The 20,182-nt window shown below is 43.1% G+C and overlaps 1 protein-coding gene across 2 annotated transcripts in view; it reads left to right on the top strand.

The window, feature by feature from the left end:
• The window catches only part of Hk2 (hexokinase 2), a 98,086-nt gene that overhangs the window by 54,607 nt on the left and 23,297 nt on the right, over positions 1-20,182 (top strand). For both annotated transcript variants that reach the window (XM_021258253.2, XM_004844653.3), the window contains exons 3-7: positions 11,231-11,379; positions 15,959-16,078; positions 16,617-16,712; positions 17,470-17,569; positions 17,779-17,962. In XM_021258253.2, coding sequence (XP_021113912.1) covers positions 11,231-11,379; positions 15,959-16,078; positions 16,617-16,712; positions 17,470-17,569; positions 17,779-17,962 — 649 coding nt within the window. The remainder of the gene's footprint in view (positions 1-11,230; positions 11,380-15,958; positions 16,079-16,616; positions 16,713-17,469; positions 17,570-17,778; positions 17,963-20,182) is intronic.

Below are 20,182 nucleotides of genomic sequence, written 5' to 3'. Positions count from 1 at the left end.
GAAACTGGTGAAGAAGACAGGAGGGGAAGAGAAAGGAAGAAATAAAGCCAAGAACAGAACAACAACAAAAAACTACCAACTGTTCACACTCATAAAGACAAGAACAAACAATCAAGAAATAACAAAACAAAAACCAAAGAAGAGGAAAAAAAAGTCCAATTTAAGGTGTATCTCTGCTGTCACTGGTAGATAACATGGGCAGACAGAATCCAGATCCAAGTTGATTAATCCCAGCCAGCCAGAGGTAGCTTCACAGTGGGGTAGTAGATAATTGAGGCAAGCCTGCACCTTTAGTTCCACTGAAGTTCAGGCTGGTTTCTGGCTGTGAAGGCTGGAACAGGATTTGCTAAGCCTGAAACAGTCTGTTTGCCTCCTGCCAGCTTGAACTCTGCTCTCTGCTGGTTTGAACTTGGTTCCCTGACCTCCTGCTGACTTGAACTCAGCAGTCTCACTGTGACACCAGGAGCCAGCCCACAGCTGTTCTGAGTTCTGAGCTCAGCCCTTCTCCAAGACAGCTACTGGCCAGTTGCTCTCTCCTGGGGGACATCTGAACCCAAATAATTCACCAGCCACTGCAGTCCACTATATCCACTGCTCTGTTTCACTGGTGCATTTCTCCATTGGAGACTCCTGGGGTTGCCAGTAGTCACTGTGCATCTTCAGGTTGGAGCCATCCTTCCCTGAAAGTGCTGCCTGCCACCTCCCTGCTCTTCATTGAAATCTCTCTCTTTGCTCTTCCTGTGGGCTTTAATTCTCACTTTAGATCCTTCCACTTTCTCTGCATGCCACTATATTCCAGTGTCAGGACACTAAATCTTGGAGAGACTCTTTCTCTGCTGCTCACCACTCTGTCATTTTCCTGGAAGTTCCTGTATGTATTGAATTTTAATATGGTAACTCATGACAATTAAAAACAATTAAAAATCTATATAAAAGAATGTTTTCTCTGTATTTTGTTCCCTCCTTGCCCAGTGTTTTTTTTTTTTTTTGAGACTGGGTCTCACTTTGTAATTCAGGCTGGCCTTCAACTCACTATGTATATGTAGCCCAGGCTGGCCTTGAACTTGCAACAAGTCCTCCCGCTCCAGCCTTCTGAGTGCTGGGATTATAGACAGGTGCCACTATGCTTGGCTCTCCCAGTTTCAAAAAATTCAAAGAACTCTATTGTGAACATCCATATTTTACCAGATTTGCTTTATAATAATCTTTCATCTTCTACCCAGCAGTCCATCTTGTGGTGTTTGATGTATTGCAAAATAAATTACAGAAATACATTTATTTCAACTCTAAAACTTGAGCATTCATGGAGTTCAACTAGAATTCCATATTTGTTCTTTTTTTAATGTAATATTAACATGCAATGAAAGTGTATCATTTGATCAGCTGGCAAAAATACATATACTTCCCCAATGATAAATGTAAACGAATTGTATACCTAAAATGTACCAATAAAAGAACTTAAGAAAAAAAAAAATATATACTTGTTTAATTCAGTCTCCATTAGTATGCTCCAGAAAGATCTCCCATGTCCTTTCCCAGTCATTCTCCATCCTTGATTTTTACCCTTCCACCCTGATAGTCACCTTTTTCTTTTTCCCTTTGTGGTACAGGATATTGAACTTGGGACCTTCACATTGAGCAAGTCCTCAGCCATTTTTATATTTTTAAAATTTTGAGACCGGGTCATCCTAAGTTGCCAGGTTGCCAAAGTGGGCTCAAACTTGCAACCCTCCTGCCTCAGCCTCCCAGAGTGCTGGGATTACACACATTGTGTTTTAATATTTTCCACATGTATTAGATCTGTCTGTTCTAGGACTTCACATATTGACTATTTCATTAATTGCTTTTGTGCAGATCTTTTTTTTTTTTTTTTTCGGTACCAGGGATTGAACTCAGGACCTTGTGCTTGAAGCAGGCGCGGTGCCACTGAGATAAATCTCTGGCCCTATGCAAATCTTTTTTTAAACTCATCTTAGTGTGGGATTTATCAATATTGTGAATCAGTAGTTCACTCAGTTTCTATGGTATGATTGAAATCATTCATAACATGAATGTTGATGGATACCAGGGCAGTTTCCCGTTTGGGGCTATTATTAATAATACTGCTATGTACATGTTTGCATGAACCTTTTGTGGACACAGATTTCATTTTCTTGGGTAAATAGGTAACTAGGAATAGAATCCTTGGTCATAATTTGGTATATGCTTACCTTTTAAAGAACTACCAGACCTTTTCCACAGGTTGTTGAACAGTTTTATATTCCTAAAAACAACATAGAGTTCTGCATGGTTCATATCCCCATGAAGATTTATTGTCTATCCCCCATTGGGGTTTGCTGTGGAAAGTTGGGCAAAGAAATATTAATTTCCTGGAAATCTGTTTGCATCTGTTTTATGGATTCTATTTGTTTCCTGTGTTGGGATTCCATCATGTTCCTCAGATCCTCTATTTTTTTATGTGTCCTCTCTAGATTTATTAATCATGTCTTGCACCATGAGCAAAATCTTTGCTGTTATCTGAGTAATTATTTCTGATTTCATTTTTCCCAGATCCTCTTTTGTTGCCAGTTCAGAGAGTCCAGGTGGTTGAGTATCAGATTGTTCCATCTTGTTTCCCTTTGGGGTTGCTGTAGGTGATCCAGAAGTCTGTTTTTGAGACTTGTTTACATGTCTTCTCATTTGCACGGGGGGCTGGGGGGATTGCTTCAAGGTATTAAATTTTGACAAACTGTGTGCATGAGCATGTGTCATAAATATGTCCCAGTCTTCTGGGGTGTTGGCTAGAGAGGAAATTACATTATCCCTTTTTAAACAGATAATGAAATCTGAGTATCAGATTCCTAATAAATAATATGAAGTCATGTGGGTAATACTGTACATGTTAAAACAGTATTTGAAACCAGGTCTTCTTGCCTGAAAAGTTTAACACTCTTAAAGCCTATACAGAATTGAAATATAATGGTGTTTTTTGTTTGGTACTGGGGATTGAACTCAGGTCCTTGCAAGGCAGGCAGCAGAACCACTGAGCTAAATCCCCAGCCATAATTGTGTTTTAATTCTTGGAAGGGTGGTTTCATATCTGTGGGGCTAATGTTGCACCTCTCTGACTGGAGCATATTTGGAGTGTTAACCATTTCTGGAAAAAGCACCATCTATACACACCATGTGCTTTATGTGCTCTGGTCCCCTCCTTTCAACTGGAGCAGCTCTACTTTCTTGAACTCTTTGTTTTGGAATCCAGTATACCAATTTTTATGTGGGAAAAGCATACTGTTTCTTAAAATGTCTTAAAAACCAATGACATAGAAAATCAGATTACTCTATTCCTTGACTGTACCACACACCAGCATTCCCCAACTGTGATCTGATACCTTTAATGACACAGAGTTACTTTAATGCCGAGCTGTTGAGTGGAGGCTGGTGTGCATTGCCATGGAGTAATTGAGATCCTAGAGTCTAAGAAGAGGCTGCCAGATGTGGCAGTGATGGTGATCATTTCAAGTCCGTGGAGAATACATGCCTTGAAACCTGTGTCTTGCTGGATTACCTCCCCGGGACCTGGAGATTGATCTTTTTAGTCCTCCTTTGAATTAGAGTACATGCCATACATTTTTAGAACAGGCCATTGCTGCTGTGTGCTAGCACTGGAAAAGCAAACTCTTCCCCACAAAATACCAAAGCCCTCATAAAGGAAGAGCAGGACGTTCAGTGCAGTCACTTTGAAGCACTGGAAATGCTATTATAGGGCAGGAAGAGTCAAGTACCTTTAGAGACATGGAATTATTATAGGGGGCTAGTTCAGGAACTGGATATGGAAGTCTGGATGTGTGTCTTTGACCTCTCTCAAAGCTCAAGGTTACATGTCTCAGGCATTGGGTAACAAGGAAGGGCTGAAAAAGTTTTGTGGTTTGATCCAATGCAGTCTGGCCATCATGGTTTGCCTGGAACTTTGCCAGTTTTACTCACTGAATGGTCCCATATTGTAGGAAACCCCTCCATCCCCTGGTCAAACTAGGATGTTGACCCACCCTACACTGCCCTGGAACCCAGGCCTTTACTGCTGGTTGGGTGGACTACCATGGCAACCTTCTAGCCAGACTCCTTCCTTGGCTATAGACCTACTCTTCACAGTACTACTCTAGCCCTTTTGAATGTAAGTCTGACCTGCTGAAGAATCAAAGGCTTGGCAATGGGATCTGTTGCATGCTTGTAGCCAGGTCCTGTAAGCCCTATGTTGGACATGCCTGATATTTTTTTGGCAGCCACAAATTGGCGCTATCTCGTATAGTTATATCAAACTTCTATCATGCCTTACTACTGGAAACCCAAGCGCACTGGACATCGACACATGTCCTTTATATGTCCTCATTTCTCTGTGTAACAGCTTCATACTAAGTTCTGGCTCTCTCATGTTGCCTCCTGAGAAGCCTTCCTTGTTTGAGGAGACTTAATCATTTTTCTATACATGTTCCTTTCCCTAGCAAATCATGGGCTGGGTTGCATATAGCACCAGGCACTAAGAATCTTTGAGCAACTGGCTTACATGCTCCGTGTTGAAACAACTAATGGCCGTGTTAGAAATATTTTGTTTTCAGATCTGGGAATGGATTCAGATTTTGACCCTTAAAATAGTGATTTTCAAACATTGTTTGAAAAGAATTTGTTTTTCATTTGTTTGAAAGCAGATCACAGTCCCAAATTCAATCAAATGAAAGTTGATGTAGAATCTCATATACATAAAAGACAGAGGCAGAAAAAAGAAACTGGAAGTGAGTACAGGAAGTGAGCTGTACCTTAAGTAATCTCCTGTAACCCTTGCTAAGGACAGATCTTGCTATCATCGAGGATGCCTAGAACTCTGGAAATATGTACCACATAAAAATTACTTGTTTAGAAAGGGGGTTCTGGAGCTTATTCTGAACAAGGCTGTTTAATTATCTAATTCTAGCTCCAACCTTAGACAGGACACTGCTAGTTAAAAATACAAAACCAAACCAAAACTGTTTGCAGATCACTGAGAGCCCTGACTGGCACACTGCTCTGAGTGCCTGATGAGAGGAACAGGTGGTGATCTATTTTAATTAGTGGCAAGTATCTAATGATTGAAAATAGACCTTGCTGGGAAATTCAGCTGACTCTTGCCCCTCTTCCTTCAAAAAATTCATAGACGCAGTTAGGTACCAGGCCACCTGTTAATATACACTTTTAACAATGCTGGAGGAATGATTTGTTCCAATACATTACTGATGTCAGATCACCTAAGGTGACATTGATTATCATGTGTAGGTGGTTAGTCAAATGCTATATGAGCCCTGGCCTTGCCTTGTGACAGGTGAGTTCCCAAGAGAAATTGTAATGCCTTTATTTTGCTGACTTTATGTATCCTGATAAGAGTGGAACTGAAAGTGAGCTGACTGGTAGTCTAGGATGGAAAAGGAGTCACCAAACAAACTGCTGGAGCCATTTCAGCCTTCACCATTGAACTAACTAACTCTCTCTCTCTCTCTCTCTGTTCTGAGACAGGGTCTCTCTTTCTAGTTCAGGCTGGCCTCAATCTCCTCAACCTCCTGAGTGCTGGGATCACAGGCTGGGATCGCAGGCATGTGCCACCATGCCTGGCTGAGCCTAACACTTAAGAGTAGGAAAATTTATTGAAATAGCTCCTGAGAGACTGGCAGGGATCTGAAAGTGGTTTGCCAATGAGCCCATTTTTCTGAGAAAGTTTTAGACAGCAAATTCATCAGGTGGGTTAAATTATAATCAACAAGATTACAAGTTTAGCTGCTTAGCTAATATTGACCTAATAGTAGCAAGGGCATATGGATAACATCACTAATCTTGGTTGGTAATCTATAGTCTTAGTCTTTAGTCTTAGTCTTAGTGGGTGGGAGAGGATGGCCCACCCCTAGTGAGATAATGTCTGTTTATATGGGAAATCTCAAAAAGGGTGGTACCAATAAGCTCAAGCTTCCAATTTATCCCTTCGAATATGTAAATCTGGCCATTGTGATTTTAATCTTTAGATGAGCCTCCAGCCAGTTTTGATGTGTTCTCTTCTTCTGCACAGACCCCCTTGAGGGGCCTAGGCCTGTCTCACTGCCTATAATATCTCTACTTAATTTAACTGTCTATAATATTCCCCCTTCTGAAGAGGTACTCCTAACTGCCATGAAGGGGGAAGGGGGCTGACCCCTCTATTTCTGGCTAAAGGGGTAGTTGTGATTGGCAGTCAGACATACTCTCCAGAGGGTCTATCTAAAGGCCCTCTAGATGCCAAGTGTTCTCCTCTTGGGTAGCCATATAGGTTCAAGTCTGGAGATGACAAAGATACCTAACACTCCTTTCTCCAGTTCCTCTTTGCTGTGCACAAGCACTGTATCTTTGAGTACCCTTTTTTTTCTTTTAGTAGAAAGTCAGTGCCCTTCTTTTGTTAGAGGGGAGCTGGTACACTGTTAATAAGGAGAATCTCCAATAAAGAGGACTCGAAAGGCATGCTGTAAGGTGGGAACAAAGGTTTGGTGTAATTGTATGAGACACCACCAATTAGAGGCCACTAAAACACGCTTACATCCGCCAGCTTTAGTAGGTCCTCCATATCACCTCTAGCTGGTGGCTGTGTACCTGCCACTTCACTCACCCTTATATCCCCCTACTCAATGTAGAAAGCTGAGCCTGATAGGATGTGGCCATGTCATAAGGTGGGGTGGGCTGTGGTTACTGATAAAGGTTCGGGTGCTTTTGCTTTCTTTCTTACTACTTTATGGCTTCCAGAAGCCAGAGCCAGAAAATATGAGGATGTGGTACCAAAGGCCAGGCACAGGCTTTGGAGTCAGGTAGACTTAGCTTCAAAGCCCAATTCTTATTTACCCTTGCATGACCTTAGCTGGGTGACTCAATTTCAGAGATACAACATCACTTCCTTTCACCCAGCCAGCTCTGAGGCTGCTGTCACTATTAGTTAGGTCTTGTTATAATCTTGGGATTTTGAGTGAAAAATTCGTTATTTGAGGATTTTCAACTTTGCCATACTAAAGAGCCAGCTCTAGATTTGGATATTGGTTGGAATTGTTTGACCTAACAGGGTTGCTGAGGATTAGAGAGATACTGTTTACAAAAAAAGTGCCTGCTGCTTAAGAAGCCGTAGTTTCTCTTTCTTGAAAGACAGGTATATATTGGGCCATCAATCTACTAAATAGTGTTCCCACCTTCCTCTGTCTTTTCATTGCTTTATTACCACAATAATCCAGATGTAAGGGAGAAAGTATGAACTCTGTGCTGGGGTAATAGAGATAAAGAGAAGGTCTTTGATTTTATTTTCCAAAAAGGTCACATAAGAAAATAGAAAAATTCGATCCTTTAGACAAATCTATAAGATACCTTGCTTTCTTTTATTAACAGTAGTGGTGGCCACATTTAGGAGGAAATGGAGATCTCTAAAAGGCTGACAAGTGTGTGCAATCTTTATTCAGAATTTTTAGAGACATGACAAAACCTTGACTATACATTGAATAAATATTGAATATATATTGAATAAATATTTGGTAACATAAAAAATTAAACATTTCTGCATGGAAAAAATAGTGAATAAGATGAAAAGATGAACATCCAACTGGGAAAACATAGTTGCAAATATAGAATAAACAAGGCTATTTTCTTTTACACAAAGATCATTTAGAGTATTAAGAAGACAGTGAATATTTTTAAAAAAGACATGAATAGATGATTCACAGACAAAGGAATTCAAAAGGCCAAGCTTTCAAAATGTTAACTTTACACAAATAGAGAGACCAAGTTTAGAACATGAGCTAGCACTTTTACCTAGCAAGTTGGCAAAGATTAATTGCTATGTAGCATGCTATATAACATGAGTGAAGCATGTCTGTTGTTTGAGTAGAAATTGATGAGAAATTTTAGGAAGATAATTTGGCAATATCCTAAATTAAAAACACATCCTCAGAGCCAGCAATTCCCTGTGTTTACAAAATATACCCAAGGACACCAAGAAACTTTACTTAGAGAGTGTGGAGAAGAAAGAGGTGTTATTTGTGTACTGTTTGAACTATATATCAAGTGTTTGTATTTTATTATTTTTTAAAAAGTTAAAATTTTTATCCAGAGATAATAGCGTGCTTAGCAGTCAAAGAAACCTCACCATTGACCCGATAGTCTCATTGAAATCCCATAGTTGGTACTCAAACATTTTAATAAATGAACTATCAATGGGCAAATTCAGCATGAGACAGTTTCTTCAAATATCAGATACTTACAGAATGTCCTCTCTGACTGTAATACTGGGCTCTCTGCTATGTGGTTTTGTCCTTTAAGAAACCTGCCCTTGGGATGTTGTTTTCTTGTGCCACAGTCTTTATCCTGCTCTGTCCCAGGCCTGCAGATGTATGTGTCTGTCCTTCACACCCCATCACATCCTCATATGAGCTCTACTCTGGGCTTCGGAAATGTCCTGGAAAGTTCTCAGTGGAAGTAAATCTTGAGCTACCAGTAGCAATAGGTAGGATTTGGAGTGGCCAAAAACTAGGAGAGAGGAGCAACATAATAAGACTGGAATAAGGTAATAACACATAATGTTAAGGATGTTAGCTATTTGTTGATGGCTTACTACAGTGATGGCAAACGTTTAGAACTCTCAGTGATATGAATGACCTGCTGCTGCATTCATGCCATAGGTTTGCCACTACTGGCTTACATTATAAAATGTACCTAAGGACACATATACACATTTAACATTTTCCATATTCATGTAAGCCTCACAACTGCTAGGAAAATTTGGCATTATGAGCCGTGTTCTATAGGTAGGGTGACATCCCAGAGAGCCTTGTGTGGCCTATGGCACACACGTAATGAAACAGCTGAGCTGGAAATCATGAGGCCTGCCCACCATCTCTAAGGTCCCACACTTAACCACGGCTTTATGGCAGACCGTCACGCTTAGTGTAGATGTGGGTACAATGAGGGAGAGTCTGTTCATTGCCCTGAGATCACCTTAAGATTTCTGGAGTCATGATGCTGGGCCTGCCTCAGATTCTGGAATCAGAAGGAGATGATAGTCCTTGGCTGTGGTAGTTGTCCTGTATTTGTGGAGGGGGTATTGGGAAGAGGGATGCTGTTCCAGAGGGGTTTGACATTTCTTTCTGGGAATTTTCAGCAGTCCCTTATTATTTGTCATTTCCCTTCAGTCCACCAGAAAATATGGCAAAATCACATTCCTGGTAGAGCCGGGGCCCCCCAGTGAATCCAGCTGGGCTGGCCTTGGACGAGAACCAACCAGGGATGGCCTGGCTGCCTCAGTCCTCTGGGTTCACACATTCAGCAGATTGTGCATGTCCTGGGCCTGAGAGTGCTGATGAGGCCATTCATCTTTGATTGTCCTTTTCATCCCTCATGACAACTGCCACATAGCTGTTTCCTTGAATCTGGCTGAAGCCCCACTACAAGGGAGGTTCAGAACCGGAGTGTCTGGAAAAGTTGCCCATGGCCATGACGGGGCAAGTCCCCCCAGATGGGTTGGTGTTGCTTTAGTGAGCAAGCAAGTGTGCTGAGTGGTGGGCCTTCTCCAGACACTACGCAGGGAATGGAAAATTAGTGCTCCTCGGGAGGAATGCTGAAAGTCACTGGAGCTGATTCCTGTGGCTTTTCTTGGATAGATTTTTATAGTCTTCTCGCTGTTTGAGCTTGGGAGACTCAAGTGTAGGTGTGGGGAAACATTTGCTGGATAGAACCAATCTCACACTTACCGAATGTGTCTTGAGTTCTTGGTACAATGCTGATTGCTTGAGGCCCATTATCTAATAATCTTCTACCTTACAACAACCCTGTGAATGAAGTATGATGTTCCTATTTTAGAGATGAGCCAGTTGAGACTTAGGGCCCAGGAACTTGTTTCTGCTAAAAAGGATTCTTGCATAGGCAATATGGGTTCCATATCTAGTTTCCCATTGTCACCTGACAGCTGGCTGTGTGTGCAGCTGAGTCCTGAGGAGTCTCCAGTAGATGAGGTCTGCTCCAGGTTTCCTCTCCGTACTCTAAAGACTGGATGGTGTTGCCATGGAGATGGCAAGATGTAGCTTTTCTCAGGACCAAAGTGCTAAAGGCAATGAGGAAACCCAGATCCAGAATAAGCCTTGCAGTTTATTTAGTCAGAGCTCATGCCTGGGTTTCCATTTGGCCTTATTTCAGTGGCAGGCCTCCATTGGGAGAGGGGCTGAATGCCGACATGCCCTCGTATCTTTAGAGCAGGTTTTCAGGCAGCCATTACCAGTTGAGGCTGAGGTGTGGGCAAGCTGCCTCCTCTCCTGGTCCTTGCCTGCCCACTGCTCACTTGCCAGCCACAGCCCTCTCTGGGCTCCATGCCTCAGCACTTTCATTCTGTGTCATACAATGGAGGCACTTCCCTGTAGCTGGCCGTATTATTGTCCCAAATCTGGATGTTTCCTGCCTGCACTGCTTATTTCCTGGCAGGAAGGACCTCTACTTTCCTGGTGTTTGTGGAACTTTTGAGGAGTCCCCTTTCTCACTCCCTCACAGCTCTATGGCTCAAGTGGACCAACTGAGGGTCCCAAATCTTGTCATATACACTCTAGGGTCAGCATCCTCTTCCTGTCTAGTAAGCCTAAGCTCCTTGGGGAAGGGGCTGCAGAATTTACTTGGTAGGCTCCTGAATTTATAGCTGGTTGGATCCCACTTCATTCCATCATGTGAAACTCATCCCGTTGTAGGACATTGCCATCATAGTATGAAAATATTGGACAGGGGCCACGGTTTGGCAGCAGGTCTGGGGCCTACAGACCTGCAGAGCAGTAGGCTTGCTGGAGCCCAGGAGCTCTATGAGACTTGCTGAAGGAGCTGAGGACCTAGTCTTGTGAGGGGGTGAGTGCCCCACTGATGGATGTGAAACTGTCCCATTGTTGATGAGAATTAGAAAAGTAATGTTAAAGTGCTTAGCATTAAGAAAACCAAACATAAATATGTGTAGAAAAAAAATCCACTGATGACCTTATATCACCCATAGATGACTATTGCTTATGGAAAGACTCAGGGTTTTAAGTCATGATTTGTCTCTGGGAAGCAGCTTGGTCTTGTCTTTTTTTTTTTCTGTACCAGGGACCAAACTCGGGACCTTGCGCTTGCAAGACAGGCTGCGGAACCACTGAGCTGAATCCCCGGCAGATCTTAATCTTTCTTAAAACTTTAATGGTCCTTCCTTTGTCTACAGAACATGGAGAGTTCCTTGCCCTGGACCTTGGAGGGACCAATTTCCGCGTGCTCTGGGTAAAAGTAACAGACAACGGACTCCAGAAAGTTGAGATTGAGAATCAGATCTACGCCATCCCGGAGGATATCATGCGAGGCAGTGGCACTCAGGTAGGATCCTTTTCTCAGGAAAGGTCCTGCTCTACAAATACCTGCTGGGGATGTTCTTTATGTACCTTCTCTTGCTGCTGTTGACCCATGGAAAGATGAACCATCAAGACATTCCTGGAAACTAGCATAGCTGGAGGGACTCATGTCAGCTGGACCTCTGGCTCTTCCTGCTGGATTTCGTACCTAGTGGGGTATGATAATAAAAGGAATGAGTTGGGGAGAAAGATTGATATAAGATGCCTTTCCAGCATTGTTGTGTCATGGGTCTCAGGCTTGGGAGAAGTGAAGCCTTTTGTTTTCTATTTGCTGTTCCTTCCACCAACCAGGCCATTCCTGGGAAAGGAATTTCTGATTATGAGCAGAGCAAGTGAGGGAGATATTTTTTGATCCTTTATTTGTCTTTGGGAATGGCCTTGAGGGTAAACCTCCTTTCTTGGTTAAATACTGGGGTGGGAGGAGGAGGCAGTGTCCTAGGACAGTGTGTTACATGGCTCTAATACAATGTCTGGAAGGACATAGAGCGGGGAGGCTCTTCCACTGTCTCCTCCATTCTTGCCATGCTGAGGTGCTAAAGAGGTTGGCCCTGTACTCACTAGTCTGGGTTTGTGATTCTGGGCAAGTGAAAGCACCCAGCAGAGCCTAGATTTATCCATCTGTAAAGAGAGAGGTAATAGAACCAGATTGTGGTGAGGATTAGAAGAGAAGATGCATGTTCAGGATTTTGCACAGTGCCTGGCACCTGAACTGGTACTCTTACTGCTTTTCCTTAGGAAGTTTTGTCTGTTCATCTAATTGCTTCCTCCTGTTCTGCTCCTGGTCTCTGTTGCAGCCATTGCTCTATTCCCCATCATGGTGGCTGTGGTCACTTTTTTCCCATTGGTTCTACAGTGGATCCTTGACTTATGAACTCAATTCGTTTGTGAGGGCTGGTTGTAACTCAGGTTGGTCAATTGAAGGCCCAGGCTTCTCTACACAGCCTTCAAAGTTCCTTTTCTGTATACAGGCAGATCTCAGTGTCCTTAGAGAGACAATTGGCCCAAGATTTCTCAGTTAGCCCCACACAGGAAAGGGTATTGTAATGTTCCTTCCAGATCTCTTTAAGGTTTAAGTCTGTATCTGAGACCATCTGGAAGCACAAGTGGCCGGCATTCGCATTGTAACTCAAGACTTTGGTTGTAAGTTAAAACTAAAATTCTGGTCATAACCCAAGTTGTTCGTATGTCAGGCTGATCGAGTGTCCACTGTATCTCCATTCTGAGCCCCAACCCCAGATTACAAATATTTGAGAACCAAGTAAACAAGACAAAACCAAAAAGTTTCTCTGTGTTTCTGAAAAAGACTTGCAATGCGATGATTACATGTTGGGTGGATTTTTCTCATCTCCATGGCCTCCTGTTCACTCTTCATTCAGCAACACAAAATGCTCAGGCACCTCACAGCTTCTGCAGCAAGGGGTCTCCTAAGAGCCAGACAATGGCTGTGGACAATACAGATGGGTCTGTGGTAATCCAGAGAGGGAATTCATTTCAGACATTCAAGATCTGAGTAAAGTTCTTTGAAAAACTTAATTTAAAATCCCTCAAACCTCACCCAGTTAGAGGGTATAGAGAAAGGTAATTCTATTCTTAATATATTATATGAATAAAATGTTTTGGTTCAAATAAAAAAATAAAAAGTATGATGTCTACCTGGAAGAAACAATAGCATTATTGGTGTATTACAAAGGTTTTGAATAAATGGGAAAAATACTATACAAAAATGAAACAGAAAACCAGAAGATAATATAGACAGGTGTCTGTCACCCTCAGGAAGAGAAATAATGCTATATGCCTAAAAACAACAAAATATTTGGAAAAAAATAGAAATTCAAAGGAGCTATTTAGTGATATAATTAACTGGTGCTATTTTTCATATATATATATATATATATAATAAAAGTATATATATTTCCCTCCTTTTGGATATTAGCTATAGGTATTTTAATCAAAGGAAAACATGGATTTAAAAAATGTGATTTAGTTAAACCAAGACCAAAACCACCAAGGGCCAAACTTGCAAGAGGCTCTTGAACTGAGAACCTGGGCAGTGTGGGTCCCAGGTAGAACCTGTCTTCTGGCACATTGATTTCCATTTCAGAGCGTTGGTCCACAAACTTGAAGAGCAGCCACATAAGAGTTTTAAGGTGTATCTTGTAGAAAGGGAAATGGGCAGATCCTCAGACCAACAAGGAAAAGAAAATCTTTCTAACTTCATAAAATAATGCCCTTTGAACCTTTTTATGGCAGGAAGGTATTAGCTCTTTTTCCAAGCATCTTATCCTTAGGTCTTCAGCTAACAGAGACAACCTTCCAGTTCAAGGAAGCAGATGGTCTCCTCTTTTAAAAAAGGTATAAGTTCTTTGAACCTAGCACTGGCGATGGGAAATTTGAGCAATGATAGACACGTTCACTAACTGTCCTGTGCAATATGTTAACTTCGGCCATCTGTGACATTGAGCCCTTGAAATATGTCTAGTTTGATTGAAAAGCTGAATTTTAATTTTTAAAAGTTCTGCTGGGCATTATGGTACAGCTTGTTTTCTTAGTGGCTTAGGAAGTTGAGACAGGAGGATCATAAATTCTACTCCAGCCTGGACAACTTAGCCAGACCTGTCTCAAAATAAAAAATGAAAAAAAGGTCTGGGGATGTAGGTTAGTAGGAAGGCTTTTTGGGTTCAATTCCCAGTACTGTTAAACAAACAAATGCATTAAAATAGTCACAGATGGTCAGTGGCTACTTTGTGGGCCAAGGCAGTATTTAGAGCTGCTTTCCTGCCTGTTTTCTCTGCCTCCTCCCATTAGGAGTGCAGCTAGAGAGGGAGCAGGGGCCAGGGCTGGTGAGGGGAAGCCATCTTGCTTCTCTGCTTTCTAAGGGTCCTTCCATCTCCAGTGATTGCTTTACTTCTTTGCACAGCTTCTGCAACTTCCTTTTTTTTTTTTTTTAAAATAATAGAGCTAAGTTTGACTAGTGAATAAGAAGATGCTATGTATTTGTTTAATATATAAATATATCCCTCAATTTGTCTTCTGCTGCCTAAAAAAAGAATAGAATTTGCTGGATATCTTTCTGGAAACTCTATTTACATATTAAAATTTGTCAAAGGAGCTGGCCCATGTGTGTGGGCGAGGCCTTTCATAAGAGAGCCCTGCCTTAGTCCAGCACTCAAGGATGTTTTTATTTTGGAGGTCGAAGGTTCAGGTCTGCTGGGGTTAACTTTGCAGGGGATCAGATAGAGGAACAGAATCTGACAATGGAGGTCAGTTAAAGTTGGCCACCTCCCCAGACTGGTCTGGCTTTGCCTTCCTGTGCCCCTGCCCTTGACCATACATACCCAGGCATCTGGGGCCAGTGGGCCTGTCAACCTCCCTCCCTGAACCTCTTATTTCCTGTGTAAATGCAAATAAGGTTCTGAGGTTTATACTAGCATCAGATCACCTGGAGGGCTTGTTAACATATTGCTGAGCCTCCCAGAGCTTCTGCTATCATAGCCTGGGGGTGGTGGTGGTGTGTAATTTACATTTTTAACCTGTTCCCAGGTAATGGCAGGGGTGCTGCTGGCTCAGGATTACCACTTTGGGAATCTTTAGTGGAGAAAAGATACTTGTTCTCTTCCATTCCTCTCCCTCTTCCCTGGCTTTTGAATATTGCTATCTAGTCAACCTGGTCCTTGGAATCTGCTCAGGCTCCTTGGCCTCTGATTACTTTCTGTACCAGAATGCCCCTTCTTTCAGCTTCTTGGCATCTGGAGAGGCATCAGTTTCTCTCTGAGGGTGTTGAGTGGGCAAGAAAGAAGCCTGGGGGCTGTGGTCTCCAGAGCTGATTTGAAGCCTGGCTTACTATAAACAGCTTTCTCTAAGGCCTAGGAGCTTTAGGTCCTGCTCAGTGTGGCCACAATTGTGAGGCTACCCACACACAAAACACTATTCTGCAGTGCTCTTCATAGAGCATTTGTCTTCCTCTGTGGAATGAGGAGAGAACTTTGAATTGTCCCCAGGGGATTCATTTTCTAGAATGGACAAATATAAAAGTTGCTTATTTTTATTAAGTTGGTTCACAGAATGGGAACAGAGAAAGACCCATTTCTCTCCCAATCATGAGAGACAGGGATGCTAAGGTACTTCTTGGCAGTGAGATGGGCCTTGCATTCTGCAGGATAATCAGCTGGGCATCTGTGATAGAGTCACCAAATGCATGCTGTATTCTCAGGGCCTTTGCTGACTTTCTGATAACTTTGGTTGTGATTCCCCCTGCCCACAGGGTTATTTTGAGAGGAACCTGGGTAAATGGCTTACATGGAAGATACCATTTGATGAGTGCTAAGTGTTAAGCCCTTATACATACTGACTCATTTAATCCTTGTGGTAACCCTGCAAGAGCAGGTTCAGTTATCATTCCCATTTTATAGATGACCGAATGAAGACATCAGAGGCTAGGATAAAGATCTGGCACAACTAGTTTCTTTCTGAATCAAAAAGTTCCCTCTACTAACCTCTGTGCTTTTCTGCCTCCCCACACATCTTCCTGTGTTATGTGTCCTTAGCTGTTTGACCACATTGCTGAATGCCTGGCCAACTTCATGGATAAGCTACAAATCAAAGACAAGAAGCTCCCACTGGGCTTTACCTTCTCCTTCCCCTGCCACCAGACTAAACTAGATGAGGTAAGAAGGTTCTCCAAGGTTCTCTGATGTTTTCAATGCATCGGTTTTTGGCCTGGGAGGACTGGGAAAGAATTCCTGAGTTACTTGCTTCTGGAAGACTCCCAGCGTGAGGTGTTGGGCAGACATTTCATTATTGAGAGTTGATAGTTGTGTGTGTGTATGTGTGTGTGAAGACATTTGGGATATTCCCTATTGCCTTCCACACACTTAAAAACTCTTCTGATCTAAAGTACTATGAGAAAGACCCCTGTAAGATGCTTGGCAGTTGATGGCATGAATCTCTTATTTTGAATAAGAGATTTTGGCAGTTTATAACCCGCTTTTCCCCCTTCTTAGGGGCAGAAGGAATCATTCATTTAATCTCTTCCCAGTCTGAAGCCTGAGTTCTTTCTCTTCCTAGGCTAGTCAAGAGGCAGTCTATAAATTCAGTCATGACTTTAGCCCACTGGCAGAGGTCTCTGCTAATGAAGACTGGTGGAGGCATGTGGTCTGTGTTTTAATTGTGGAGATTCAGTATTCATTCCTTGGTCCTTTCTAGAGTTTCCTGGTCTCGTGGACCAAGGGATTCAAATCCAGTGGAGTGGAAGGCAGAGACATTGTGGCTTTGATCCGGAAGGCCATCCAGCGGAGAGGGGTGAGTGGGACAGAAGCTTGGGCCTGCAGGTTCTGCTGGGTCCACTCTGAAGTCTTTCACTATCTGTCCTCACACTCAATATGAGAAAGTTTTGGAGAAGTTTGCTTCTTCCCTGCTATGTTATGTTTACCCAGGCATTTTGATCCTTCAGTAATTTTTTTTTTTTTTTTTTTTTTTTGTGGTACTGGGGATTGAACCTGGGTCCTTGTGTTTTCGAGGCAGGCGGCGGAACCACTGAGCTAAATCCCTGACTGCCCAGGCATTTTGAGATGAGCATGATGGAAAGCAATCTTAACCTTAGTGCAAGAAAACCCCTTCAGTCCTTAACTATGAAGAAGACTTGACTATTATCTTTAAGAAAGTTGGGATGATGTTGAGATGAAAGTGGAACAGGGCAGAGAGAGGACAACATAAAAGTCTATCATAGGAGGGGTTATTGGGAGGGAGAAAGAAAAGGAGGAAGAGGTGAAGGGAGGGAAGAAAGAAAAGACAGCAAGATGAGTTCTTAGTGCATTGATGGCTACAGACTAGAATATAGAGATGATGTCAGGAAAATTGTCCTCCACGATGGAGATAACTGGTGGGAGTGAGTTGCTGCTCTTTGACTGGATCTAGGCCCAGATTTCCAGCTCTCATCTTTGGCTCTGCATATAAAGGGGCATTTCTGTTACCCTTGAGCTGTATATTTTGCTACTGTTTCTCCATCTTCACATCTGTGTCCTTTCTCTGATGGTGAGCCCTCTCTTTGATCCCGCAGGACTTTGATATTGACATTGTGGCTGTGGTGAATGACACAGTTGGGACCATGATGACCTGTGGTTATGATGACCAGAACTGTGAGATTGGTCTCATTGTGGGTAAGTGAGCACAGTGTGAGCATGGTGCAGTCCAGTGCCCAGTACATGGAGGGTGTGGGCTATAGAGGAAGGAGGTTTGGATGCCTGGATATTTCCTTGTACTTTACATTCTAAAATAATGGTTCAGTCACTTTGGAGGGGAAGAAGAGGGAGATGAGGCGGATGCCGACAATGGAAATAGGTGTTGACTGGTCTCTTGCTCTGCCCAGGCACTGGCAGCAATGCCTGCTACATGGAGGAGATGCGCCACATCGACATGGTAGAGGGCGACGAGGGACGAATGTGTATCAACATGGAGTGGGGGGCCTTTGGAGACGATGGTGCACTCAATGACATCCGCACTGAGTTTGACCAAGAGATCGACATGGGCTCATTGAACCCTGGGAAGCAATTGTGAGTGTCCCTTCCTGTGTGGGTGGTGCAGGGCAGGGCTGGAAGGCTTCGGTTGGGGCCGGCTGGGACAGGGGTTGGTTTTCATGTTGTCTTTATAGTATTAACCTTTTCTGCAAAAGGTTGCCAAGGTACTACTGACTGTCAATCTCTGCCATGGCTCTGAAATCAATAGAGTGGATAAACTAGATCATCCTTCAGGCAGTCACATTTGAAGATCATAGTCTAAGTGTGTGGCCTTTGTCTTTCAACCTTACAGTGCTTGCCTTAGTACTCAATTCATTTGCTAGGGCTGGTTGTAACTCAGGTTGGTCAACTGAAGGCCCAGGCTCCTCTACACAGCCTTCAAAATCTCTCTCCTATATACAGGCAGATCTCAGTGTCCTTAGAGAGACACTGGCCCAGGACTTCTCAATTAACCCCACACAGGAAAGGATGCTGTAATGTTCCTTCCAGGACTCTTTAAGGTTTAAATCTGTGTCTGAGACCATCTGGAAGCACAAGTGGCCAGCACTTGCGTTGTAACTCAATACTTTGGTTGTAACTTAAAACTAAAATTCTGGTCATAACCCAAGTTGTTCATATGTCAAGCTGGTCATAACTCAAGGGTCTACTGTACTTGTAAATTTTCCGTAGAACCTGTAAGCAACATAGCAAAGTCATATCTAGATGGTCAAGATTGGGGTCTCTGGAAGTGCCTTTGGTAGCTCTCACTGCATCACTTCCTCAGAAGATGAGGCTGTGACAGGTGGCTGCTTATTTCTGGCCCACAGAGTCCCAGGGCCTCCTGCCCCAGCAGCTGGCAGACCAAGACCTATGGAAAAGCTGGAGAAGGAGCTTTTTGGCTTCTGCTGTGGATCTGTGGTCCAACCATGTCCTGGGGTGGATTGCAGGAAGGACCCCAGCATTTTGCACCCTGAGTACTATACACTCCTGCCTGATCAGACTTGGTATTTTTTGTTTTTCTTTCTTTTTTTCTTTTTTTTTTTTGGTACCGGGGATCGAACTCAGGTCCTTGCGCTTGGAAGGCAGGCTGCGGAAGTTTTTTGTTTTCCTTTTTGGTCACTTTTGATTCTTACACAACATCATTTCATTTTCACATTTGCCGAATGTTCCTATTGGAAGAGCTTCAAACAGGATTGCTTCAAGTGCTGAGGACAGTTGCAAAACACTTTGAGCAGCAGTGCAGGACCTCTGTGGTTCTCTTGGTGCTGTGATCACTTTCGGAAAGCTTTTAGGGCAGATCTCTTCTTGGAGAGGAAAACCAGCCCTATTCCAGATCAGCACTGGTAGCCTTTTTCTTTACCAGAGAGCCCTTGTTTCCTTAGTGCAGGGTTTCCTTTGGTTACAAGCTTTGCTCACATGTTGAAATGTGAGTCCACTTACTTGAACTTTCTTAGGAACATACTGGTTGTGTCTGCCCAGGGTGATGAGATATTTATGAGCTAGGAAGTCACTCAATGTCTGCCTCCGTTAGTGAGACACACCCTTGTCATTCTGAGGAGCCATGTGTCCTTTGAAATGTCCAAAGGGAAAATTGCCAGCCAGTTGGCGATACATCCCTGGCCTTCCATGGACAAGACAAAGTTTGGAAGGACATTATTCTAAATTTTTAATTGTGGTAGCCCTGAAGTCACGATAGACAGTGTCACACTATGGGGACCCACTGACTCCAGGGCACTTTCTCAGGGGGGAGAGGATGTCGAAGTAGACATGCAGAATTTTTTACTGTGGAGGCCAGGCTGCTGCCCAGGCAGGGCCTGTGTTGGTACTATGCATCTCCAGTGAAGCCTGAGCTCAGGGAAATGGGGCCAGTTCTCCCTTAGCTCCAACCCCACCATACCTGGCTTTGGACCTTGAGCCTTGGGGCATGGGCTTCCTCCCTGCGAGATGATGTCCAAATCCTTTCTACACCCTTGCTCAGGGACCTCCATTACTGTTCACCCTAGTTAGTCCAGGCAGTCCACTCTTTAAGAGCCAGATCCTTTCTGAGGGAGAGACTTTCACAAAAAGAAAATCACCAGGCCTTGCTTTACTCTGTCACATAGTCCTAGCCAGAAACACTAATTTCTAAAGAAAACAGTGTCACCTAGTGTTGGAAAACTAAATTATTCCAGCTGCCTTCTCTGTTTGAGGGGTGTCCTCTGCCTCTTCCCTTGTTACCTACCTGCTCAGAAACTTTTAGTGTGTTTACCCCTAGACTCTCCAGCTCTGTCCCAGCCT

This window comes from Heterocephalus glaber, unplaced genomic scaffold (genome assembly GCF_053883595.1).
Source record: "Heterocephalus glaber isolate CG9 unplaced genomic scaffold, H.glaber_assembly_v1.0 deba00000470, whole genome shotgun sequence".
NCBI lineage: Eukaryota > Metazoa > Chordata > Mammalia > Rodentia > Bathyergidae > Heterocephalus > Heterocephalus glaber.
This window is presented reverse-complemented; position numbering and strand designations above follow the sequence as displayed.